This window comes from Mustela nivalis (assembly GCF_964662115.1).
Source record: "Mustela nivalis genome assembly, chromosome: 4".
NCBI classification, from domain to species: Eukaryota; Metazoa; Chordata; class Mammalia; order Carnivora; family Mustelidae; genus Mustela; species Mustela nivalis.
This window is the reverse complement of record NC_139023.1, coordinates 4,406,770-4,428,115: the sequence shown is the minus strand read 5'-3', so window position 1 is coordinate 4,428,115 and position 21,346 is coordinate 4,406,770. Positions and strand designations below refer to the sequence as shown.

At 48.9% G+C, this 21,346-nt stretch overlaps 1 protein-coding gene across 5 annotated transcripts in view; it reads left to right on the top strand.

Annotated features, from left to right (window-relative positions):
* The window catches only part of FRAS1 (Fraser extracellular matrix complex subunit 1), a 409,483-nt gene that overhangs the window by 337,496 nt on the left and 50,641 nt on the right, over nt 1-21,346 (top strand). For 4 of the 5 annotated variants that reach the window (XM_082726544.1, XM_082726546.1, XM_082726543.1 and 1 more), the window contains 10 exons: nt 4,803-4,927; nt 5,120-5,260; nt 7,019-7,246; nt 9,242-9,355; nt 11,503-11,653; nt 13,029-13,188; nt 15,372-15,540; nt 17,709-17,955; nt 19,197-19,541; nt 21,089-21,249. In XM_082726544.1, coding sequence (XP_082582670.1) covers nt 4,803-4,927; nt 5,120-5,260; nt 7,019-7,246; nt 9,242-9,355; nt 11,503-11,653; nt 13,029-13,188; nt 15,372-15,540; nt 17,709-17,955; nt 19,197-19,541; nt 21,089-21,249 — 1,841 coding nt within the window. The remainder of the gene's footprint in view (nt 1-4,802; nt 4,928-5,119; nt 5,261-7,018; nt 7,247-9,241; nt 9,356-11,502; nt 11,654-13,028; nt 13,189-15,371; nt 15,541-17,708; nt 17,956-19,196; nt 19,542-21,088; nt 21,250-21,346) is intronic. The other variant, XM_082726545.1, reaches the window with a different exon arrangement.

The window sequence follows — 21,346 nt, the reverse complement described above, 5'->3', positions numbered from 1 at the left end:
CGGATGGCGTCGCAGCCCGGGCAGGAGGGTGGTCAGACGCGGCGGCGAGGAGGCTGCGGGCGGGACCCCCCCCCCCCCCCCCCCCGGCATCCGGGGCTTCGCTGACGGGAGAAGTTTGTGTCCAAGTCAGGGCGGGGGCGAGCGGCCCCGGCACGACCCCGGGTCTCAGCTCCCCGAACACTCGCTGAGCGGCTCCCGCGGGAGAGCGTTGGTTTCGGGAGAGGGACCCGCGCAGGTGGACACGCGCACACGTGTGTCCGCGACACGACACGGCAGGACAGGACGGTGGCGAGGTCGGCCTGAGAGAGGCGTGCGGGTGAGTCAGGAAGGACTCCTCAGAGGCGTTCCTCGTCCTCTCTCACTTGGTGACAAGAGAGGAGACACGTTTGGGTTCTCCCCAGGAGCAGAGAGCTACGAGCGGGCTGGGACTCCCGCGACACAATGCCACGGCCTGGGCAACCTAACAGAGGACACGCGTTGTCCCACGGATCTGGGGCTGGACTTCGGAGGTCACGCTGTCCGCAGCGTCGCGATCCCCCTGAGGGCCGTGACAGACGACCTGACCCAGGCCTCCCTCCTTGGCCCCTCAGAGTTGACCGTCTTCGCGCTCGCGGGGCGCACGCCCTGTCCCTGTCTGTGGACGCGTGTGACAGACTCTCCCCTCGTCTAGGGACGCTCCTCGGACTGGGTTGGGGCCCAGTTCAGTGACCACGTCTTAACCACGTGCGTTTGCAAAGATCCTGCTTCCCATAAGGTCACAGCGTGAGGTGCTGAGGGTCGGGACGTCAGTGTGCGAGCGCGGGAGTGCGGGCCCCGTGCGTGCCCTGCCGGGGCTTTGAATGAAAGCTGGCGCTGAAGAGGGAGGGTCTCCCACCGCCTCAGCCTGCGCCGGGCCGGGCCGCGTGCAGGGCGCCGTCCCCGGCTCTGCGGGACGCAGGAAGGCCGAGGCAGTGGCCTCCCGGCCTGCTGGGAAGCAGATCCTTCAGGCTGCGGCCTCCGCGCACGCTTCCCTCACCCGGACTGAGCCTTCTCCGACGGGCCGCCCGCCACGGGGCTGAAGCCCGGACAGGGTCGGTGTGCGGCTCCGAGGACGCGGGGCTCAGCCGGCAGGCTCCTAAGGGACAGTGTCCTCGGTGCCACGCAAGTCCTCCAGGATGTTTCGAAGGGTAGCGACCTGCCCTCACAGGCAGGCGGGGCGACGCCGTCTTGGCCGTGAGCAGCTTACGTCTTCTGATGCCCAATGAGCAAAGGCTCGAATATTTATTTAAGTTTGCAGAGACGGAGAATCTGTGCTCGGTGGGACCTCTTCGAGAGCAACCAGCTGGGTTCGTTTACCAAGCATGTCGTGAGCGCCTACTGTGTGCCAGCGCCGCTGCAGGTGCCCAGGGCTGACGAAACAGCAGGAGTCCGTCCTCTTGAAGCTTCTTTGTGGAGGCCGTGGCCCTCCTCACCCTCGAGCACAAAGTCAGGGACATCACTCAAGCGATCATATTAAATACCCCATCAAAATCAGTACTTCAGACAAGAAAAATGCTACAGCCAAAAAAGTATTCTAGAAGAAACAATTCAATTAAAAATATCACGATGGGGGCGCCTGGGTGGCTCAGTGGTTTGGGCTGCTGCCTTCGGCTCGGGTCATGATCTCAGGGTCCTGGGATCGAGCCCCGCATGGGGCTCTCTGCTCCGCGGGAAGCCTGCTTCCCTCTCTCTCTCTCTCTCTCTCTCTCTCTCTGCCTGCCTCTCTGCCTACTTGTGATCTCTGTCTGTCAAATAAATAAATAAAATCTTTAAAAAAAAAAAAATCACGATGGTGATAGTTCAGGGTGGATCCGTGAGTGGCTTTGGGATTCTTTACCACATTTCTGGGTTTTTCACGTTCTCTTTAATAGGCAGGTGTTACTCTCATATTGAAAAAAAAATTAAAGGATAAGAGTAAAATCCAAGAGGCTCCTTGCCCAGCCTGAAAAGGTTAGATGAGTTGTACGAAGAGTATTCCTGGGAAGCGTTAACTTTGGAGCTGGACAACCTTGCGTTTCACCCTGGTGGTGCCCTCATACTCGCTGTGTGAGACTCTGAGTAGGTCACACTGCTTTTCTAATTTTACTCGTGTCACAATATAGAAAAATGGAAATATGCCAACCATGACCTCCCAGAACCGTTAAAAGAGAAAACTCAGTATGTATAAGCAAGCCTGAAACAGTGTTCCGCACATGGTAGGTGCTCAGTGTTGGCTCAGTGTTGGCTCGGTTGAACTGGGAAGATCAAGCCTAGAGCTCTCATATGCTGCTAGTGGAAATAGAAAAATAGAAAAATATGTTATAAATATAAAATTTATATATAAATATTTATATATAAAATTTGTATTTATATATAAATATAAATTTAATATTTTATATATATTTTATATTTAAAATATATATTTATAAAATTAAAAATATAAATTTATATTTCTAAAATATAAAAATATATTTATATATTTATAAAAATATATAATTTAAATTTATAAAAATTATAAAAATTTATATTTGTAATTATACAAAATATAAAATCTATATTTATCAAATAGTTCTAAAAACCCACTTCGTTTGCAATTTCCGAGATGGTAGAGCAGGTACCTAACATATAGTTCCACCATTCCACTCTTAGAGATTTATCCAAGAATAAAAACTTATGCCCATACCAAGACTTGGGCACGAAGGATCATAGTAGCTTTATTTGCAATAGCACAAAACAAGGAATGACCTAAATGTCCAACAACAGGTGAGTGGAGAAACAAACACGTCATTTGTTTGACACATTGGTTGTATGACACAGCCGTACGATCGAATACTATTCAGCAATAAAAAAGAAAAAAATTATTCAGGCATGCTGCAATATGGGTAAAACTCAAAATAATTATGTTAAGTGAAAGCATGCATAAAATAGTATATATTCTATGATTCTATTTGAAAATAATTACAAAAAATCCCACCAATCTATAGTTACAGAAAATAATTGCTTTGTTGCTTTGGGATCGGGTAGGGGACAAGGAAGGGAAGAATGGAAGAATTAGAGAGTGTCAGGAAATTTGGGGGTTGATGGATATGTTTTCTATGCTGATTAAGGTGGTGGTTTCACGGGTGTGCCAAAGCTCATGAAATTGTGCACTTTAAATATGGCAATTTATTATATGTCAGTTTCTTCTCGATTAGAAATGTTAGGAAAAGATCATTCCCAACCTTGCTTTCCAAGAAGGAAAAATCTATCACGTTTCTTAATCACTCTCAGACTAACAGTGCGTGTAAAGGGAGCAGGGAAGTGGGTGACCAGTTGACTGGGAGACTCCAGGCAAGTGTTTCCCCATGAGCTGTGGGGATAGATTCACAGCAGGGAAAGAGATTTAAATTTCTCAGTGCAGACAGTCCGAAGTTATTAAATTTTTAAAGAATGTATGGATTTCCGTCTAGACCCACAAGACAAAGCGTTAAGACAGGGGCCGCATTTCTTGCCTGTCAACAGCTGAGGTAGCAAGCACAGAAATATCAGATGCCTCCTCGTCAAAAGAAAATAATGCCCCAATATGCAGAAGGCTGTTGTATCTAGGTGACAAATTTCAGATGATAAAGAGAGTTGCAAATGTAAACCATGCGGGTTGATTTTTTTTTTTTTTAGGAAAGATAAAGTCAGTGATATTGATGTCCCAGTTAAATGTAAAACAATCAAAGTGGAATCTCTGTTTGTTTTTTTGTTTGTTTGTTTTAACTGAAAAGCCAGACTGGTTTTGCCAGGATTAACAGTAACATATAATATGTCCCAGGAAGCAGCAAATGAATTTCAGGACCAAACCAAAGGACTAGATTCAAGGGATTAATAATCCAACACCCAGCATCGGAAAGAGGGAATTTTCACTGAAGGAATTAAAGATGTGGTTTTGTCTCAGTCTTGGCTGGCACAGACCATGAGCCACAGAAGCCCTAAGATAGAAGCAAGAATTCTGGGCTGTTTTGCTAAATGTTGCGGGACATTGAAAACATAAGATGTTACTCATTTGTGAGCTATGTTGACATTATCTAAAAATCACTTGAGTTTTTTTTTTTTTAACTTTTAAAACAAGTCTGAAAAAAATGTAACGTGCATCCTCTTTATCGTGTTATGAAAGGATGCTGGTGTTCTAGGTCACGTGAGAGTTGAGGTAGAATGATCGCGCCTGCCCCACAGTCAGGCAGTAAGGTTTTGTAACTGCCAGCCTGGCCCAGGTGGTGTATGAGAAGCTGGAAATCATGGACCAGAGAGATGAAAGGGACCTTGCAGAATATCCAATGACGTCACGGATGCCAGGCTCACCAGTCACAGAGAAAAGCTTATGTGTAGCCAAGCCCAAGACTCCAGTGTTCGAAAGCAAAACCCTCCCACAATATTAAAAATTAGGATAGGTTTCCAGAAAGGACTATGAGGCCATGGGGGCGTATAAAACTTAGCAGAGAGGAGTTCGGAGACTAAGGCAATGGCTCTGTGTTTCACAGATTTGACCTGCACACATAAACCCCCAGAGAAAGGAGAGGAACATTTATTGAGCACCTGCTGTTGGCTTGGCGCATAGCAGAAGCCAGATAGTTAAGTTAACACGTGCTCCCACGGAACATACGCTGTGGTAGGGAAGAAGGTACACACAGGACTCTAGCACAGGTTCTCAGAGAAGCACATAAATGCTATAAACGAGATACAAGGGCTCCGTCTGGTGAGAGTACGGCATTTCTCTGGCATTAGAAGTATGGCTAGCGTTTGGACATCCTTCCTCTGGTTCTCGCTTCCCCTTCTGCTAGGTACCCAGGTCCGTTCCTTTACTCAAGCCGACCTGACTTCACGCAGCATTCAGTACGTCCACTCCAGCGACACCGAGAAACACTCCGACGCCTTCGACTTTACGCTCTCCGATGGCATCAGTGAGGTAGGCAAGGCACTCCGTCTCCTCAGGGAACGGGTTCTGATTCGGAAGTCTTCGTTGAAGGGAGTGTGCAAAGCAACTCTGCGAGCTTCACTCCCCCCTGCTCTCACCCGAAAATAGTGCAGAGAGAGCACCTACCTTCTGCTTAGGTGGGTGCAGGGGACGGGTGTCCCACCTGCACTTTCTGCCGTTTAGGTGACCCAGACTTTCCACATCACCATACGCCCTGTGGACGATTCGCTCCCTGTTGTACGGAACCTGGGCCTGCAGGTACAGGAGGGCGTGAGGAAGACCATCACCGAGTTTGAGCTCAAGGCGGTGGATGCAGACACGGAGGTAAAAGCAATCCCCTCGGTTCGGTGGCTGCATGAGGGCTGATCTGTCACACTGGGAATCTGTGTCCCGGGGGTAGGGCAGAGTAGCGAGGTTAGTGCAAGCATCCTTGAGAGGTTAGAAATCAGAGGACACTGTGGCCTTCTGGAAAAGAGAAGCTAATATACTTGAGATCAAATTGTTTTTAAATCCTTTCTGAACTCCGAGATACATTCATTCTCTCCCCTGATTACCGGGAGCAATCCCTTAACATGCTGATTGTTTTTTACGTGATTCATAGAAAATTAGATGACCTTTCAGCCAGTTTTTTTATTCTTTCTTATTGAAGCAAGCAAGGGTTTGGGGCACCTATTCATTTTTCCTACCATTTATCTCCTTCATTCAGACTTCTCTGAATGACCATGGAATATTGCAATGTGCACTTCCTCCAAGAAGTAGGCTTTATTCAGTAAAACAGGGCACGTAGAGACGGAACTCTTATCCTCGCGATGCTTCCGGAGTCTAACCTTAGGCCTGACTTCGCTCTCACCACGGGTCAGCGCCGTGTCCGTCATTCTCTTCCCCTTCCCTGCGCCGCACTCGATCTGTCACTTCTTCTCAAAACACTGGTCACCTGGTACGTGCCAGCCTGCGCTCCAGATGCTAAGGGGAGGCTGTGATCAACCCCAGCTCCAGCCTTAGGGAGTTTTCAGCCTTCGGTTAGGGGAACCGTCAAGAAAGAACATGTAATACTGTGTCGGAGATGGTGAGGGCTGTGAATTAAAAGACAAAGCAAGGTAAAGGAGGTGGAGGCTGGGGGTGCGATATTGTAGACGGATGGCCGGACAAGTCTCTGAGGAGTGATAGTCGAGCAGAAATAACATGAAGTGGAAGCAAGCGATGCAGTTATCTGAGTTACTCTCGGAGCAAAACCAGGAGCACAAAGGCCCTGTGGTCAAGTGTGCTTGGAACCTTGGAGTCACAACAAACGAGCAAAGAGGCCCGGGGAGCAAGCAGGGGAAAGAAGGCAGGCAGAGCAGAACCCTGCCGCCAGGTCGCGGAGGAAGGCCTCGCTGGCCCAGGTCAGGTCTTTGCATTTTATTCGAGGTCGGTGGCAAGTCACTGGGAAGGCTTGAGCGTGGTTTTCTACATCTTTTATTTTTCCTTCTGTGTCTCACCCTCGAAGCTGCAATTAGAAATGGGAAATTAGCTTCTGTTTGATGCATATGGGATTCTATATTTGAGAATTTTGGAAAAGTGCTGGGGGTGGGGTGGAGTTGGGAAGGAAATGAGTAGTTATAAAAGGTCTAGCTCCCGTTGCCCTAGCAGAGGTAAAAAATTCAGGTTTTCCCCTATGACCCCTAAAAGACAAATTTGAATGTCTTAGTCTCACCCCAGAAGGCACCAGAACGTAAGTTCAAGTGTAATACCCAATAGTTTCTCTCCTCAGTTTTATTTTTGGTATGTCTGAAGAAAATGCAATTCTTACTTCATAAACGTCTTTGGGTCTGACCACCCTTGACTGCCCGCTGGCCGTCCCGCACAAGTGTGGTTTGGGGCGCCAGCTGGCTCAGGCCGTCGAGCATCCGACTCTTGGTTTTGGCTCAGGTCAGGGTCGCGGGATTGTGGGATCGAGGCCGAGGTTGGGCTCGACGCCCAGCAGGGGGCCCGCGTGAGGCTTCTCGCCCTCTGCCCCTCCCCTGCCCGCCAAATAAATAAATAAATCTTCGAATCCAAACAAATCTGGTTTCTGTCACGAACTTCCCTTCTCCTCCTGGACAGGCCGAGTCGGTCACGTTCAGCCTTGTGCAGCCCCCGCAGCACGGCACCGTCGAGCGGACCAGCAACGGGCAGCGCTTCTGGCCCGCGTCCACCTTCACCATGGAAGACATCTACCAGAAGCGGGTTAGCTACAGCCACGACGGCAGCAGCTCCCTCAGAGACCGGTTCACCTTCACCGTGGCGGACGGGACAAACCCCTTCTTTATCGTTGAGGAAGGAGGGAAAGAGGTGAGGCGCCGCCGGCGGGGAGAGAGGCCGAGTGCGCCGGAGGTCGTCCGGAAGCCGAACGGGGCATTTCTCAGGCGGGAACAGCATTGTTTTATTCTGTCTCTCATCGGGCCTGGGCAAGCTGGTTAAGTTTCCGAAGCCTCAGCTTTACATCTGTGAAATGGGTACCACAGCAGTCACCAGCTTCAGTCAGTCTAAGGATCAAAGGTCACGACGAAGGGTGACAGGGATTGTTCCTGTGACGGTCATTGTTTCTCTGTCCCTTTGGCCCAGCGTTGACGCGTTTCAGCTTTCTTTCATCTAATTCGAGTAGCTAATCTCAAAGGATTCCAGATTGTCTTTCTCTTTTACGTGTGCCCTCAGCCAGCCAGAGTTTTTCAGTCTCATGAAGAACAACCTGGTTAGGAGTACGGCTTTCGCCTCTGAGAGACACTGATTGAAATTCTGGTTTTCGCACGAACTGGCTGAGATGTCTGCAAAGTGGGGGGGGGAGGGTGTCTGTCGTTCTGCTGCTCGTTGAGCACTTGGCCCAGTGCCTTACACAGGCAACGTAGGGCTCCGGCTGTCATACCGTCATAGGTCACCACCCCTGTCGTCCTTTTGGGACCCGCTGGTGAAACAGGTGAAGCGGTTTTTCCCCTGAGCTCCTGCCGTTTTCGTCAGAGCTTTCCTTCCCTAAGAGAATCCCTCCCTTCCAAGGTTCAGGCGTCCGGAAGAAACTTGAAGGCGGCCTCTCCATCCCCATCCCCACCGTTTTTCCTCGCGGCTTCCCTCCTCAGCCGGGTCTCTGGGGGTCCTCGCCCTCCTCTGGCAACAACGGCGCCTGCGGTGACAGGTGGGCCCGGGGACCGCCCGCACTCGCACGTCTATGTCTCGCTCCGAAGCAGTGTGGCTGAGCAAGCGCTCCCGCCCTGCTGTGTTTCTGGACCCCAGAAGGGTCAGCCCCTCGGCCCAGGGCGGTCCTTTCCTAGCCGGATGCTGACTGGGAACGATTGCGTTCCTGCATGCGAGATCGGCCGCATCCTCCAGCGACCGTCCGAACCGGCATTCTCTGCTGGCCCCGGTGTCCGTGAGACGGCTCTTGGGATCTCCGGCCATCCTGGTGTCCGCACGGCTTCACCACCTGGCAGCTCATCGTTTTTATTTTGTCTCTTCTGAACCGTGGCTGCTCCTTCCTTCATTTGACTTTCAGAAGAGAGGAGAGATTTCAGGATGAATCAGCAAAAGGGCTTCCTCTCTGGTAAACATAAAAGGTCGTGGTGGGTCTCCAGAGGGACTGTAGTATTTTTGAAGTGGAAATTATTTAGAAGGGTTGCTGAAGACCGAGAAGCCGGCATCTCGCTGCCCTGCGTGCTGGCGCGTGCCTAATCTCCCAGAAACAGAGGTTCTGGGCCGGACTCGTCACATACATGCCGTGTGTGTGTGTGTGTGTGTGTGTGTGTGTGTGTGTGTGTGTGTGCACGCGCGCACGCACATGTGTCTGCATGAGAATGGAATTCTAGACCAGGTTCTTTTCACTGGTCCCACAGATGCTTCCTCTGCCCCTCCCCCCCATATGGACAGTTCTCTCGCGGAAAAAAAAGAAAAGGAAAGAAAATATCCTCCCCTGGAATTTCTGCTCACACCTGGCAGACTCCCCCCTGGAGCTGTTGACATTAGCCTGGGAATGGTCAGATCAGTCTACCGCTCCTGAAAATTTAGGCAAGAGTTATTGAAAGGAAAATACTGTTTGCTGTTTCACCTCCGGGCAATATTGAACCCAACTAAGGAATGCGCGTGGGTGTGTGAAAGTCACCTTTGCTTCTCACGTTGTCCCCACTTGACCCATCAGCGTTCTTTGTGCCCCATGCCAAGGGTGATAAGCAAGGACACTGGCATGGCTGCCCATTCGGAGGTGCCAACGGATGTCGGGAGATCCGGCTTTGGATGTGGAAGGGCATGACGTATTTCCGACGTCCTTGAGTGATGACTTTTCTCTTTTGGCTTCCCTCACAGGTTAAGACAGCGGCTCCTCAGCATTTCCAAGTAGACATCCTCCCAGTGGACGATGGCACTCCTCGAATTGTCGCCAACCTGGGGCTCCAGTGGCTGGAGTACATGGATGGCAAGGTAAGGCCTGTCCGTCTGCCACACTCACGGGAACCAATGTGGGCTAAGTCCTGACTGGTGACCACATGGAGATAGAAGCTCAGTTGGACTCGTGTTTACCCCTCCCTAAGGGACCTGATATTCCTAAGACGGGCCAGCTCCATGAGTTTGGTTAGGACTGTATATAGTTTGAGATGTTCTTACAAAATGACCCCCAAAAGACAGAAGCTCGAACAAGGTACACGTTTGTTTTTTCTCTCACATATGTGGTGGCAGTAAGCCGGCAGTCCCGGGCTCTGCATGACCTTTCAGAGACCAGATTCCTTCTGTCTCACTATTCTGACGTCCCTGGGTTGCTGCTGTTGAACAGCAGAGTCTACATTCCTTGGCGGCTCCTCGAGGCTCCCGCCCATGGGAAGAAGAGAACAGGGAAGCAGAGGGCAGGGAACTTCGTTTGAAGCAGGTGATACAGAAATGAAACACATCACTTGTGCTCACATTATTCTGGCAAGAATTTGGTTCTATGGCTCCGTCTGTTGCATCGGAGAGGCTGGGAATAGAGTCTCTCGCTGGCTTAGCTAGAAGTTTGTTAACTAGAAGAAGGGGAGGATGGGTTTCGGGGAATATCTGGAATTTTCCATAGATGGGAAAGAAGTGGGTATTTGGTAGGTGAGTATCCTCAGAGGGCTTCTAGTTTAGAAATTCCTTTCTGGGGGCACCTGGGTGGCTCAGTGGTTTGGGCTGCTGCCTTCGGCTCGGGTCATGATCTCAGGGTCCTGGGATCGAGCCCCGCATCCGGCTCTCTGCTCCGCAGGAAGCCTGCTTCTCTCTCTCTCTCTCTCTCTCTCTCTCTCTCTCTGCCTGCCTCTCTGCCTACTTGTGATCTCCTTCTGTCAAATAAATAAATAAAATCTTTAAAAAAAAAAAAAAAAAGAAATTCCTTTCTGCTCCTAAATCCCAAGTTTGTCATTTTAAGGTAAGCCATGATTCTTACCAGGTGACCTGTCAAGCATTAAATCCGCATCCTCACCCAAACACACACACTTCTTCAGCTCAAGAGCTGATTTTTCTTTTGTGAGGGGTATTCCCTGTAGGATATGGATTTGCTCATCTCCATGGAGCTGATCAGTCGTCTGTGTGAGCAGCTGCTATGCTGTAGCTTTCTATAGAACTGCTTGGGGTTTTTTAACTTACTACAGCTTCCTCTCATCCCTTGTTTGGTTTTCTTCCTCATATTCAGAACCACCCCCTTCTCTTCTCAACATTCTCCAGATGGTTTTCTTCTCCCTTCTATCCTACCGCAATGACTCTTAACCAAAGTCAATAATGACCTTTATTTTGCCAAGTCCAAAGGTCACACACCTGTGCTTGTTTTACTAGATCCATTATTTTTTTTAAAATATTTTATTTACTTATTTGACAGAGATAGAGAGATCACAGCAGGCAGAGAGGCAGGCAGAGACAGGAGGAAGCAGGCTCTCCACAGAGCAGAGAGCCCAATGCGGGGCTCCATCCCAGGACCCTGGGATCATGACCTGAGCCGAAGGCAGAGGCTCAACCCACTGAGCCACGCAGGTGCCCCTTACTAGATCTATTATTATTTAATACTGTTGACCACCCCCTTTTTCTTTCAGACCATTTTACTCATACTAAATGTTTATTGAATGAATGAATGAGTGAGTGAGTGACTTACAGTTTAGCCAGTATATTTGGGCAATATTGGGGTATCATATATCTATCTTACTCAATTTCAAGAATTGTGATGGGCTATAACATGGCCACATTCCCTGTATTTTATCATTATTTCCAAAGTTCAAACCTTCCTTAAAGGCCAAACTCAAATCCGCCCCCTCAGATCCCTCCTCCTATCCCGATGGCATTCATGTCTCGCACCCCCAGAAGGGTACAGTCCTCTTTGTATCTCCCATGACAGCTCTTGCCACAACGCCCCGGCTCGGGAGCCGTTCTTTTCCAGTCAAGTGTGAGCATCCCAAGGCCAGAGGCTGAGACGGCGGCAGTCCTCGTGGTCTCTTCCATCCTGGCAGAGTTTTCCATGCAGTAAATGCACTCCGTAAATCATTGTTGAACTGAATTAATTCGGAGTCAGAGGGTCTCGGTCTGGCTTTATTCCCACATCAGGAATTAAATTTAATGGGTTTCTATTCCAGGCAACCAACTTGATCACCAAGAAGGAACTGCTGACCATGGACCCAGACACAGAGGACCAGCACCTCGTCTATGAGATAACAGCTGGCCCCAAACACGGCTACGTGGAGAACAAGCTACAGCCGGACAGAGCTGCTGTCACCTTCACACAGGGTGAGGAGAACCGGAGATGGGAGCCGAGAGACGGGAGAAATCGCCGCTAACTTTCCCCGCCTTCCAGATGTTTCTCACAACCACTTCCAGCTACTTACCCTCAAGTCATTTATTTGCAAACAAATAGATCATTTAGTGTCTAACCATCCAACTTTGGATTTTTACTTTTCCTGATTTCTTTTTCCTAATATTCTCAGTTATGGCAAAAGGAAAACAAAATTGTCTTTACCATGCTTGCTCAGTTCCCAGATTTGTTTTAGGTTTGGGGGAGAGTTAGTGGAAAGATCCCGTGAGGTTGATTGGTTTTCTTCTTCTTTTTTTAACTGAAGCACGGTTGACACCAATGTTCAATTAGTTTCAAGCATGCAACATGCTTGGTTTTCTTTCAAAACAAAGAACAAAAACAACAACCGTACTTGATGAAATATCTGTGATCCTTTGTGGCTTAATTTTGTTCTCGAAGGGTCATGGGTTTCTTAAGTCCTCAGCAAAGAAATTAAAATCAACAGGGGTGCATTACTCAACAGAAATATTTTCCTATTTTGAATCACATCAAGTGGACCATTTTGTATTTTAGTAGTCTTTTTTTTTTTAAGATTTTATTGATTTATTTTTCAGAGACATGCACAAGCAGGCAGAAGTGCAGGCAGAGGCAGAGAGAGAGCAGGCTGCCCACTGGGCAAGGAGCCCGATGCGGGACTCGATCCCAGGACCCTGGGATCATGACCTGACTGAGCACCCAGGCATCCCTGTATTTTAGTAGTCTTATAAGCATGTCAGACTCTTGCAGGCTTCTTTTGAGGATGGACCTGACCTTGAACAGTCATTGCAAAAACTGCCCCTTACAACTCATGCACCGTATTTCTCTTGTCTCCCTGTTCCCAGTCTTATGTTTTCTCCTAGAAGAGAAACTTCGATAGGTGCCATGTGTGCAGGCTGTTTTAATTCGACCCCAGCTTCCCATAGTAGCACATACCTTCAAAGAACTTTATTTAGAAAGAAGTAGGGGTGAGGGTGAGCATGTGCGCCCAAAGGATGGAGTCAAAGACTCTTTGCCAGCTCTCAGATTTGCCTTTAGAATTCCAGAGAGACTCATTAAGGTACTTTTTTGCCATGATCCTGGGATTCTTATTTTACAACAGCATCGCGGTATTTCCTGGATAAAGACAGCTCTTTGTCACACGGAGCTATGGGGTTTTATTTTAAAATCTGGCAGACACACTTATTTATTTTTAAGGCTACTATCACTTTTGGTTCCTGGGAAATTAAGTTCTGTCTTCAGCCCATTAGAAGAATAAGCTGGGTATGTCAGCATGTAATCTATGAGGCAGTCTTTCCCTCCCTGGGTAAATTCATACTGTGTTTTTTCTCACAGAGGATGTGAACTTGGGATTGATCCGTTACGTGTTACACGAGGAGAAGATCCGTGAGATGATGGATAGTTTTCAGTTTCTGGTGAAGGACAGTAAACCCAATGTGGTCAGCGACAATGTCTTCCATGTCCAGTGGTCCCTCATCAGCTTTAAATACACCAGGTACAAGGGTTGTTGGTGTTTGTTCTTGAGAAGTGTATCAGGCAAGCGGAGGAGATCAGATCGAAATACGTGGGTGTCTGCTCTGGCCATCGGATGGTGGTGGCGGCAGGAGATAATGATAATAAAAATAATTAATGTCATCAAATGTTTTTTAATACTAAACGTACCAGGCACTTGACATATATCGTCTTGTTTAATACTTGCAATTGGGAAGCGGTGCTGTTGTCCCCGCAAGAACAAAGCAATGGAGACGGAGAGAGGTTAACTAATTGACCCGAAGTCACATAGCTAATAAGCAGTGAAACTAAGAGTGAAACTCAATGATCTTAACCATTGTGCTGTACTGCGTCTCCTACAAGTGTTTTGCTTCAGGTTTTCAAAGGTAATCCAGTAGAACTGATAAGAAACGAAATACACAATCAATACTGGCTGAAAGTAGTCACCGCCGCATGATAAGAGCGTCTGGGCCGGGCCTCTAGCTTCTCTGTTCTCGGGCTCCTGTTCTCCCCTAGCTCCTTTGGTGTTCATAGGACTATATGTCCTTTGGGACAGAGTCATAGCTTAATATAGATACTCTCTAAGGTGTTTTTGTAGTCTTTGGGTTGGGGGGAGGGTGTTGAGGGGCAGACAGACCCAGTTTTGGTAAAGGTAGGCAAGCACAGTACTGATTTCATGGGTCACGTTATGACTAGGATGATAATTTTGTGGAGCAAATAACTCTTTAAGTCTACATTTCAGAGACTCACTATTCTAAGAAAGCAAGTTCATGATAATTCAGATGGACATTGGAATGGAGGTCGGGGGATAACATACAAACTTGATTTCATGTGCCCTAGACCTGGGCTGTCCACTCTTACACAGACTCAGAGAATTTAGTGGAATATTATATTCAGTGTGTGTGTGTGTGTGTGTGTGTGTGTGTATGTCTATATATGCATGTCTATATATGTATGTCTATAGATGTATAGACACACACACACACACACACACACACACACATTTTGCTGGTATTTCCCTCTTGTTTGTATCTCCTTAACAATTAAATAAGTGGACAGCCTGATCACTTTTTCTGGACAGCCCGCCAATGTTTAATGGGCTGAATCGCACAGAGTGTCCCAACGCTGGCACTGAGGACTGACCCATCAGAGGCACTTTGCTGGCAGCCCTCACCGCAACAAGACAGAAGCCCCAGCCCAATACTCGGCCTCGGTGATGAAAAACAAGGCCCAGCTCAGGCCCCAGTCGCTCATGGACAGTTTGTCTACTACCTGCCAAAGCAGTACAAACTCGTAGCAGCAGCTAAGTTAACCCTATGTCTTAGTCTGTTTGAGCTGTTCTAACAGAATGCCCAGCCTAGATGGCTTATAAACAGCAGAAATTTACTCCTCATAGTCCTGGAGGCTGGGAAGCCCTAGATCAAGGTGCTGACAGATTCGGTGTCTAGTGAGGAGCCTCTTCCTGGTTCAGAGGCAGGGGTCGTCCCCTTGTGTCCGCACGTGGCGGAAGGACCAGGGAGCTCCGTGGGACCTCTTGTCTCAGAGCACCAACCCCATTCACGAGGGCTCTCCCTCATGACCTAATCACCTCCCAAGCATCAGCACATGGGAGGTAGGATTTCAACATGTGAATCTGGGGGACACGGTTAGTCTATAGCACCTTGTCACTCCCCAGTGTCGCAAAGCTCCGTTTGTCTGAACACCTTTGTTCCCAGGCCCCATTCTTCTTTTCTTGTCCCCGCCACCTCCCTGACTCCCTCGCACGTTTCCAGTCCGGTCGGTTCCCACCTGAGAGAAGACATCAGCTGCCTTCCAAGCCGCTGTCTTTCCTAAGAAGCCATGGTTCTAGTTGCTCCACCACACTAGGGAGAGATCATCATTCCTCTGTGTTTTGAAATACAGAGTGCATAGCTCCTCACACTGCCCGTCTTCTGAATCTCTTTCAACTCACTCTGAAACGGGGCAGACTCCATTCCGCCTCCACAGCCTCCTTGGTCCCTCGGTGCTGTGACTGTCCCAGGTGAACGCCTTTCCCCACTGTATAACCCGGCTTCTTCGAGAAGCCAACGGTCCTGTTCTCTGAGGTGCCTGACACTACCATCAACCCGAAGAGACAGGCGTTCCACAAGGGGATTCTTCGCAGCCCCAGCCCAGGCTATCCGAGACCGCCTTTTTGTGTGTTTCTAGCTACAACGTCAGTGAGACAGCGGGGTCTGTCAGCGTCACAGTGCAGAGGAGTGGGAACCTGAACCAGTACGCCATCGTCCTGTGTCGTACGGAGCAAGGCACCGCCAGCTCCAGCTCCAGGGTCGGCTCCCAGCGCGGCCAGCAGGACTACGTGGAGTACGCCGGCCAGGTAGGTGGGCAAGGGGGCCTCTGACTGCTGGTCGCCAGCAGGCACCGGCCACAGCCGCCCCGTGCTGGTTGCAAGTGTGGCAGCCTCCCTAGTTTGTATCGCCCCTCCCTTTCTGTTGGCGCCCTTCCTCGAGTGACTTTCCTGCCTTCCCTTCCCACAGGGCGTAGGTCTTCCCCGTCTGTCTACTCCTCGGGGAAGTTTTCACTGCAGAAGTTGGGTTGTCTAGCTTCTCGGCCTTTACATGTTGCTTCATGACCAAAAACGGTCTCCGAGGCGTGGTGCTCTACACGGGGCCTTTCGGATCCAAGGCCTTTCTCTCCGCTCGTCTTCTCTGGCGGAAGGAAGGGAAGAGAGAGGGTGGGGTGGTCGGGAGGCTCTCGGGACAGGCTGGGTGAGAGACGGTGGGCGCGTGACGTCGGTTACGAAGCGGAGCTGGAGACGAGTGGCGGGTTGAGCAGATGAGTGGGAACTGATAGGACTTCACAGCAGATTAGAAGATGGGCAGTAGCGGGAAGGATGGTGACACCCCTTGCTGGGAGGGGGACGCCATCCCAGGAGCAGGTTTGGAGAGGAGCTGGTCTGGACTGTGCTTGGGACAGGCCAAGCATGAGGTGCCTGAGATGTGAGGGGGCGGCTGTGTTGAGGTCCCCGTGGGAGCCGCTGGGGTGGAGGTGCCTGGACAGGTCTCCACCAGAGCGGTGGGAACCAGCACGGGGATGGGGACGAAGCAGACAGAGAGAAGAGAGTGAACACAAGAGGAAGGAAGAGTACTTGCACAGTCGACTCCTCTATGGCAGGATACCCCATGTTTGTCATCTTTGGCACATGGGACAATGCCGGCACTTACGAGGTTATTTCTTCAATGTTTTTGCAAAGTAATTTCACTATTCTTATGACAGCATAAATCTCTGTAAGGGGAGCAGGCTCTGTCTTTGAGAAATTTTAGCTTGTCTGAGGTCAAATTTAAATGAGGAATTAGAAAAGAACATATAAGCCCAGGAGGCTTTTAGCAAAGTAATGAGAAAGAGCTCGTACTGGTGTTTGTTCAGGAAAGACAAAAGGTGGTGGGTTCTATAACTACATACAGATCTAGGGGTGTTTCATTTAGTTGGGAGTGTTTTCAAATGGGGAGCTTAGTAAAACTAAATTTGATTAGTTGATTAGATATGGGATAGTAATTTTCTGCTGATGAAAATTATGTATTTTTTAGATTTGTGTGTCCCTAGAGGTTTATGACTATTTTATACATTTTAGCTCTCTCAGTTTATACAAAGTATGGTCCAGGCCTGTTTCCTACCCTTTTAGTTTTGGGTAAATCCATAACCCTGGTTCCTTTTCAAGGTTTTGTCTTTATCTTGCACAGTAAAACCAGAATAAATCCGTGCAAGTTCACAATTGTGTGACTCTAAAATAAATTCTCTGTTTTGTAAAGGGCTGAATTCATTTACATTATAGATCTAGCCCATCTTAATGGCAAGGGATTTAGTTAAATATAAAGTTAAAATTCAGTCTGGCTTGTTCGTAATATAACTTTCTGTGGCTTCAAACTCCATCATTCAGTACACTGGGATTCTGTGTCAGTTTTGGTTGTGTAAGCAGCGTGTGATGGTGATAAGGATGACATTTCACCTTTGTTCAGTGCTTTAAAATATACTTCTCACTTCCGTAATACATTGTGTCTTATAGTCCTCCCAGTAAATATATGACGTAAGTGTGTGAAATTCTTATTTAGCTGATGAAGAATCTGACATTTGTCGAGATTCACAAACTAGCCCAGCTTAAGGCCAGAATTTCACACTCCAAGTTCAAAGATCTTTCCAGGTAAACTTGCCACAAATAGAGGGGGACCTGAGCAATCAAACAACTCTTGCTATCCCAAATGAATTAACAAAACAAGATATAAGTAGTTACCAACATGTTCTTCTACAGTCACCAAATAGTAGGAGATGCCGTCCGTATGCGGTAAAGCCGCTCCAACGTGTAGATGGGTAGGAAGAGGTAGCCATGGGTTCCAGGTGATACAGCAGGAAGCTGAGGTGGAAGGACCAGCTATTTCATTCAATGTTCTGCCATTAGCCTTGGGTCCTCTGTCTTCCGATGATGCTCTCGGGGGACGAGCAGGGGAATCTGAGGCACAGTAGTACTCCTTGTTATTTGCTTTGTGACAGGTGCAGTTTGATGAGCGAGAGGATACCAAGTCCTGCACCATTGTCATCAACGATGATGACGTGTTTGAGAACGTGGAGAGTTTCACCGTGGAGCTCAGCATGCCAGCATACGCCCTATTAGGGGAGTTCACCCAGGCGAAGGTCATTATCAATGACACTGAGGACGAGCCCACCTTAGAGTTTGATAAGAAGACCTACCAGGTCAACGAGAGCGCTGGTTTTCTGTTTGCACCTATTGAAAGAAAAGGTCTGTTGGTGCCAAAGGTGACAAGGAGCTCTAACAACAGCTAGCATTTTTCGAGTTCATTCTATGTGCCAAGTGCTCTTGTGTCATATTAACTTCTGTGTGTAAGCGCTTTACATGTATTAGCGTATTTAAATTCCCAGAACAACCCTACTAACGGTCCTACCTCTAGTGAGTACTAACAGAGGCTTCTCTTCTTAGTTCAAGTTGTTAGCGCTCCCATTTATTCTTTAATGGGACTGGAAGACTGGTTATATTTGGCCTTGCCAATTATTCATGAGTTTAGGATTCTGAATCAATCACCCCATCTATCAAATATTTAGTAGCCTTGGTCAAGGAGGGAAGTTTGTAAGAACTGGCTTCTCATCTTAGCTTTGGAAGACAGAAATATACTTAAAGGTTTTCCTGCGTGAGTGTCATGTACAGAGCTCAGATGAGAACTAAGCCGTGTGTGAGGGAGAAAGGGCAGCGCTTGAGGGATTGAAAACAAAGATCGTGTGCTTTTGTGATTGTGCAATACTGAAACCTTAAAACTCATGGATATTAACTCCCCATTCAAAGCCCGAACATGACTTATAAGTGATGATGTCAGGTTTTCTATGGAATCTGCTGACTGGGTACTCGTGTAACAAATACCGTAGATAGCACAAACCCCTGCTGATGCCCCTTGGAAAACAAGCAAGCCCCATTGATTGCTCTGGGCCGGCAAGCCAGGACCGGAACAGGCCGTCTTCCAGGGACATGGCAGCACTAATAAGTGAAGTCATTTGTACAGAGAGGCAGGTTTTATTTTGTTTTGTTTTTCTTTTTTTAAACAAGCTGATTTCTCCCTGGGAATTAAAGTGCAGAAGTTTATTCAGAAAGGCGGTGAACTGTGCTCAGAGCGCTACCTTCGGGACACAATTACTTTGCTACTTAAAGTACCAAATATGTCTCTTATCTTTCTCCCCACTGTGGTCTTAGATGGTGAGCAATGAGTCTTGTGAATTAACAGAGCACAAAATTCACAGAACAGGAAATCCATTTTAAATTGTTGGGTGAAGAGTCTGGGGTATGTTAAAGCCTCATGTGGTTTATCCCACAGGCTTCAGGAGCTGCAGTGCAGGAAGGGTTCATGTTCGCGTCAGAGCAGAAGCAGTGATAGAATGTGGCAGAGGGAAGCAAGCTTACCAAATTATCAGAGATTTCAGAATTTGTGGCGCACTCACTCAAATGCTCTGGTTTTCTCACCGTCTGTGTTTCAGGCGACTCAAGCAGCATCGTTTCTGCAATTTGCTACACAGTCCCGAAGTCAGCTATGGGAAGTAGCCTCTATGCTCTAGAATCGGGCTCGGACTTTAAATCTAGAGGGCTGTCTCCTGACAGCCGTGTGATATTCGGGCCTGGTGTCACCATGTCCACCTGTGATGTCATGGTCATCGATGACAGTGAGTATGAAGAAGAGGAGGAGTTCGAGATCGTCCTGACAGATGCTTCCAGCAACGCTCGCATTGGACGGGTGGCATCGGCCAAGGTGCTCATTAGTGGCCCCAACGACGCCTCCACCGTGTCCCTGGGCAACACGGCTTTCACCGTCAGCGAGGATGCAGGTAATAGAGAGCATCTCTGGGACCCCATCACCCACATCCTGACCGCGTTCTTGGACAGTTTCCTTGTAGTTCTCAGAATGTTCATAAGACATTTGAGAGTGACGTTCCTCAGTGGCACTGCTGTCGGCCCGAGACCTATAATGATAGGCGTTAAGACCGAGAATGGAAGGTAGCGCGGAGCGGGGATTCCGCTCTCTCTCCTTGCCCCGGCTCCGATGGCAGGGACGGATCCGGCTCAGAGATTCGTGCTGGATCTCTGTGGTCTGGAAGGCACGACGCTAAGCCTGTTGGCCTCTGAAGTCGGAAGTTGTGATGGGTTGAGGACGGAGCTAAGTGATTCAGCGTGCAGCCAGCTGCCAGGGCAAATAAATTCCGAAGGTTCAGTGTCCTGACCAAAGAAACTTTCGCATTCGTATAACACCCCAAGCAGTCCGTGGGCAGATTCCTTCCACCCAGGCTGCGTCCCTCCTTTGGCTCCACGAAGGTGTCCAAGTCGTCCGCACGCCGCGAGCAGACGTGCCGCCAGAAAGAGCGGCAGCTGTGCTGAGCCCCCGCGGACCTGAGCCGCCTGGTCAAGGCCATTCACCTGTCTGGAGGTGAATGAGGGAACACGGGAACTCCTATTTCCAGGCCCTTACGGAACGCCAGGCACCGGGCCGTCGGCTTTCCCCACCTTCTCGTTTATGTTCTATAGAAAAGAGAACGTTCCACAGACGAGCAAAAGGAGGCTCGGAAAGGGGAAGTAAAGCATCAGAGACCGGCGGCTAACGTGGCAGAGCAGGGGTTAGAACGCTGAGCTCTCCTGTACCGTTTCCTCTCCTCCGCACTGAGCGCGCAGCCACGACTGCTGTCAGTCACCGCTTACTGACTAGGAAAGTATGATCGATGGGATGTTCACGTAGCTTTTCTCTGACCTTGCTTGTGAACATCGCTAAAAATCTACATGCAGATCGTTAGGACATGACAAAGTGTGATGTGACAGTGGACCAGAAGATGAGCTTCGTTCCTGAGATAAGCGACAGCACATGTGGTTTAAGTAACGATGTGTACAGCACTCAGATAAAATGGGGAAATCAACCCAGTTAGGAACATTTAATTAGAAACATTCAGCTTCAGGCCCCATAGAGTCCCCTAGCTGGTTCTTTCTTAATTGACTATTTTCTAGCTCATCCCTGAGGCCCTAGTCTCTAAGTTTCTTCTCCCAAAATAGGTTTGAGATGTTTTTCGATGGGCCCTCTCCAGTTTGTTTTTCTTCTGAGAATGGTGTCTTTCCTGAAACCACAAAACCACTCCCCCCTAAGGGCTATCTCTCCAGGACCACCCCTGTGAGGCCCTCCTCCGGGTCTGCTCTTGATCTTAGTGTCGGTAAGACGCGGGTGGGGATACCTCCCAGCCTTCCTCCGAGGGAACACAGGAGCGCCACTGAAGTTGGCCTAGACGGGCTCCCTGCGTAAAGCTCTGCCGCTGTGAGGGAAAACACTGTTCTGAAAACCCCCTGGCTTCTGGCCCAGCGGTGACCGTTGACGTCTCTACGGATCTCCATTTAGGTACAGTGAAGATTCCAGTCATCCGTCGTGGAACTGATCTTTCTACGTTCGCTTCTGTCTGGTGTGCGACACGGCCCTCTGACCCAGCGTCCGCCACTCCGGGAGTCGACTATGTCCCCAGCTCTAGGAAGGTGGAATTTGGGCCAGGCATCACGGAGCAGGTGAGCACAGCTGCCGAAGGCCAGACGGGCCTGTCAATGTTGTCTCTGTTCTGCTCCCCAAACTCCATGAAGGGGTCTAAACGCTCCTTGCCTTACC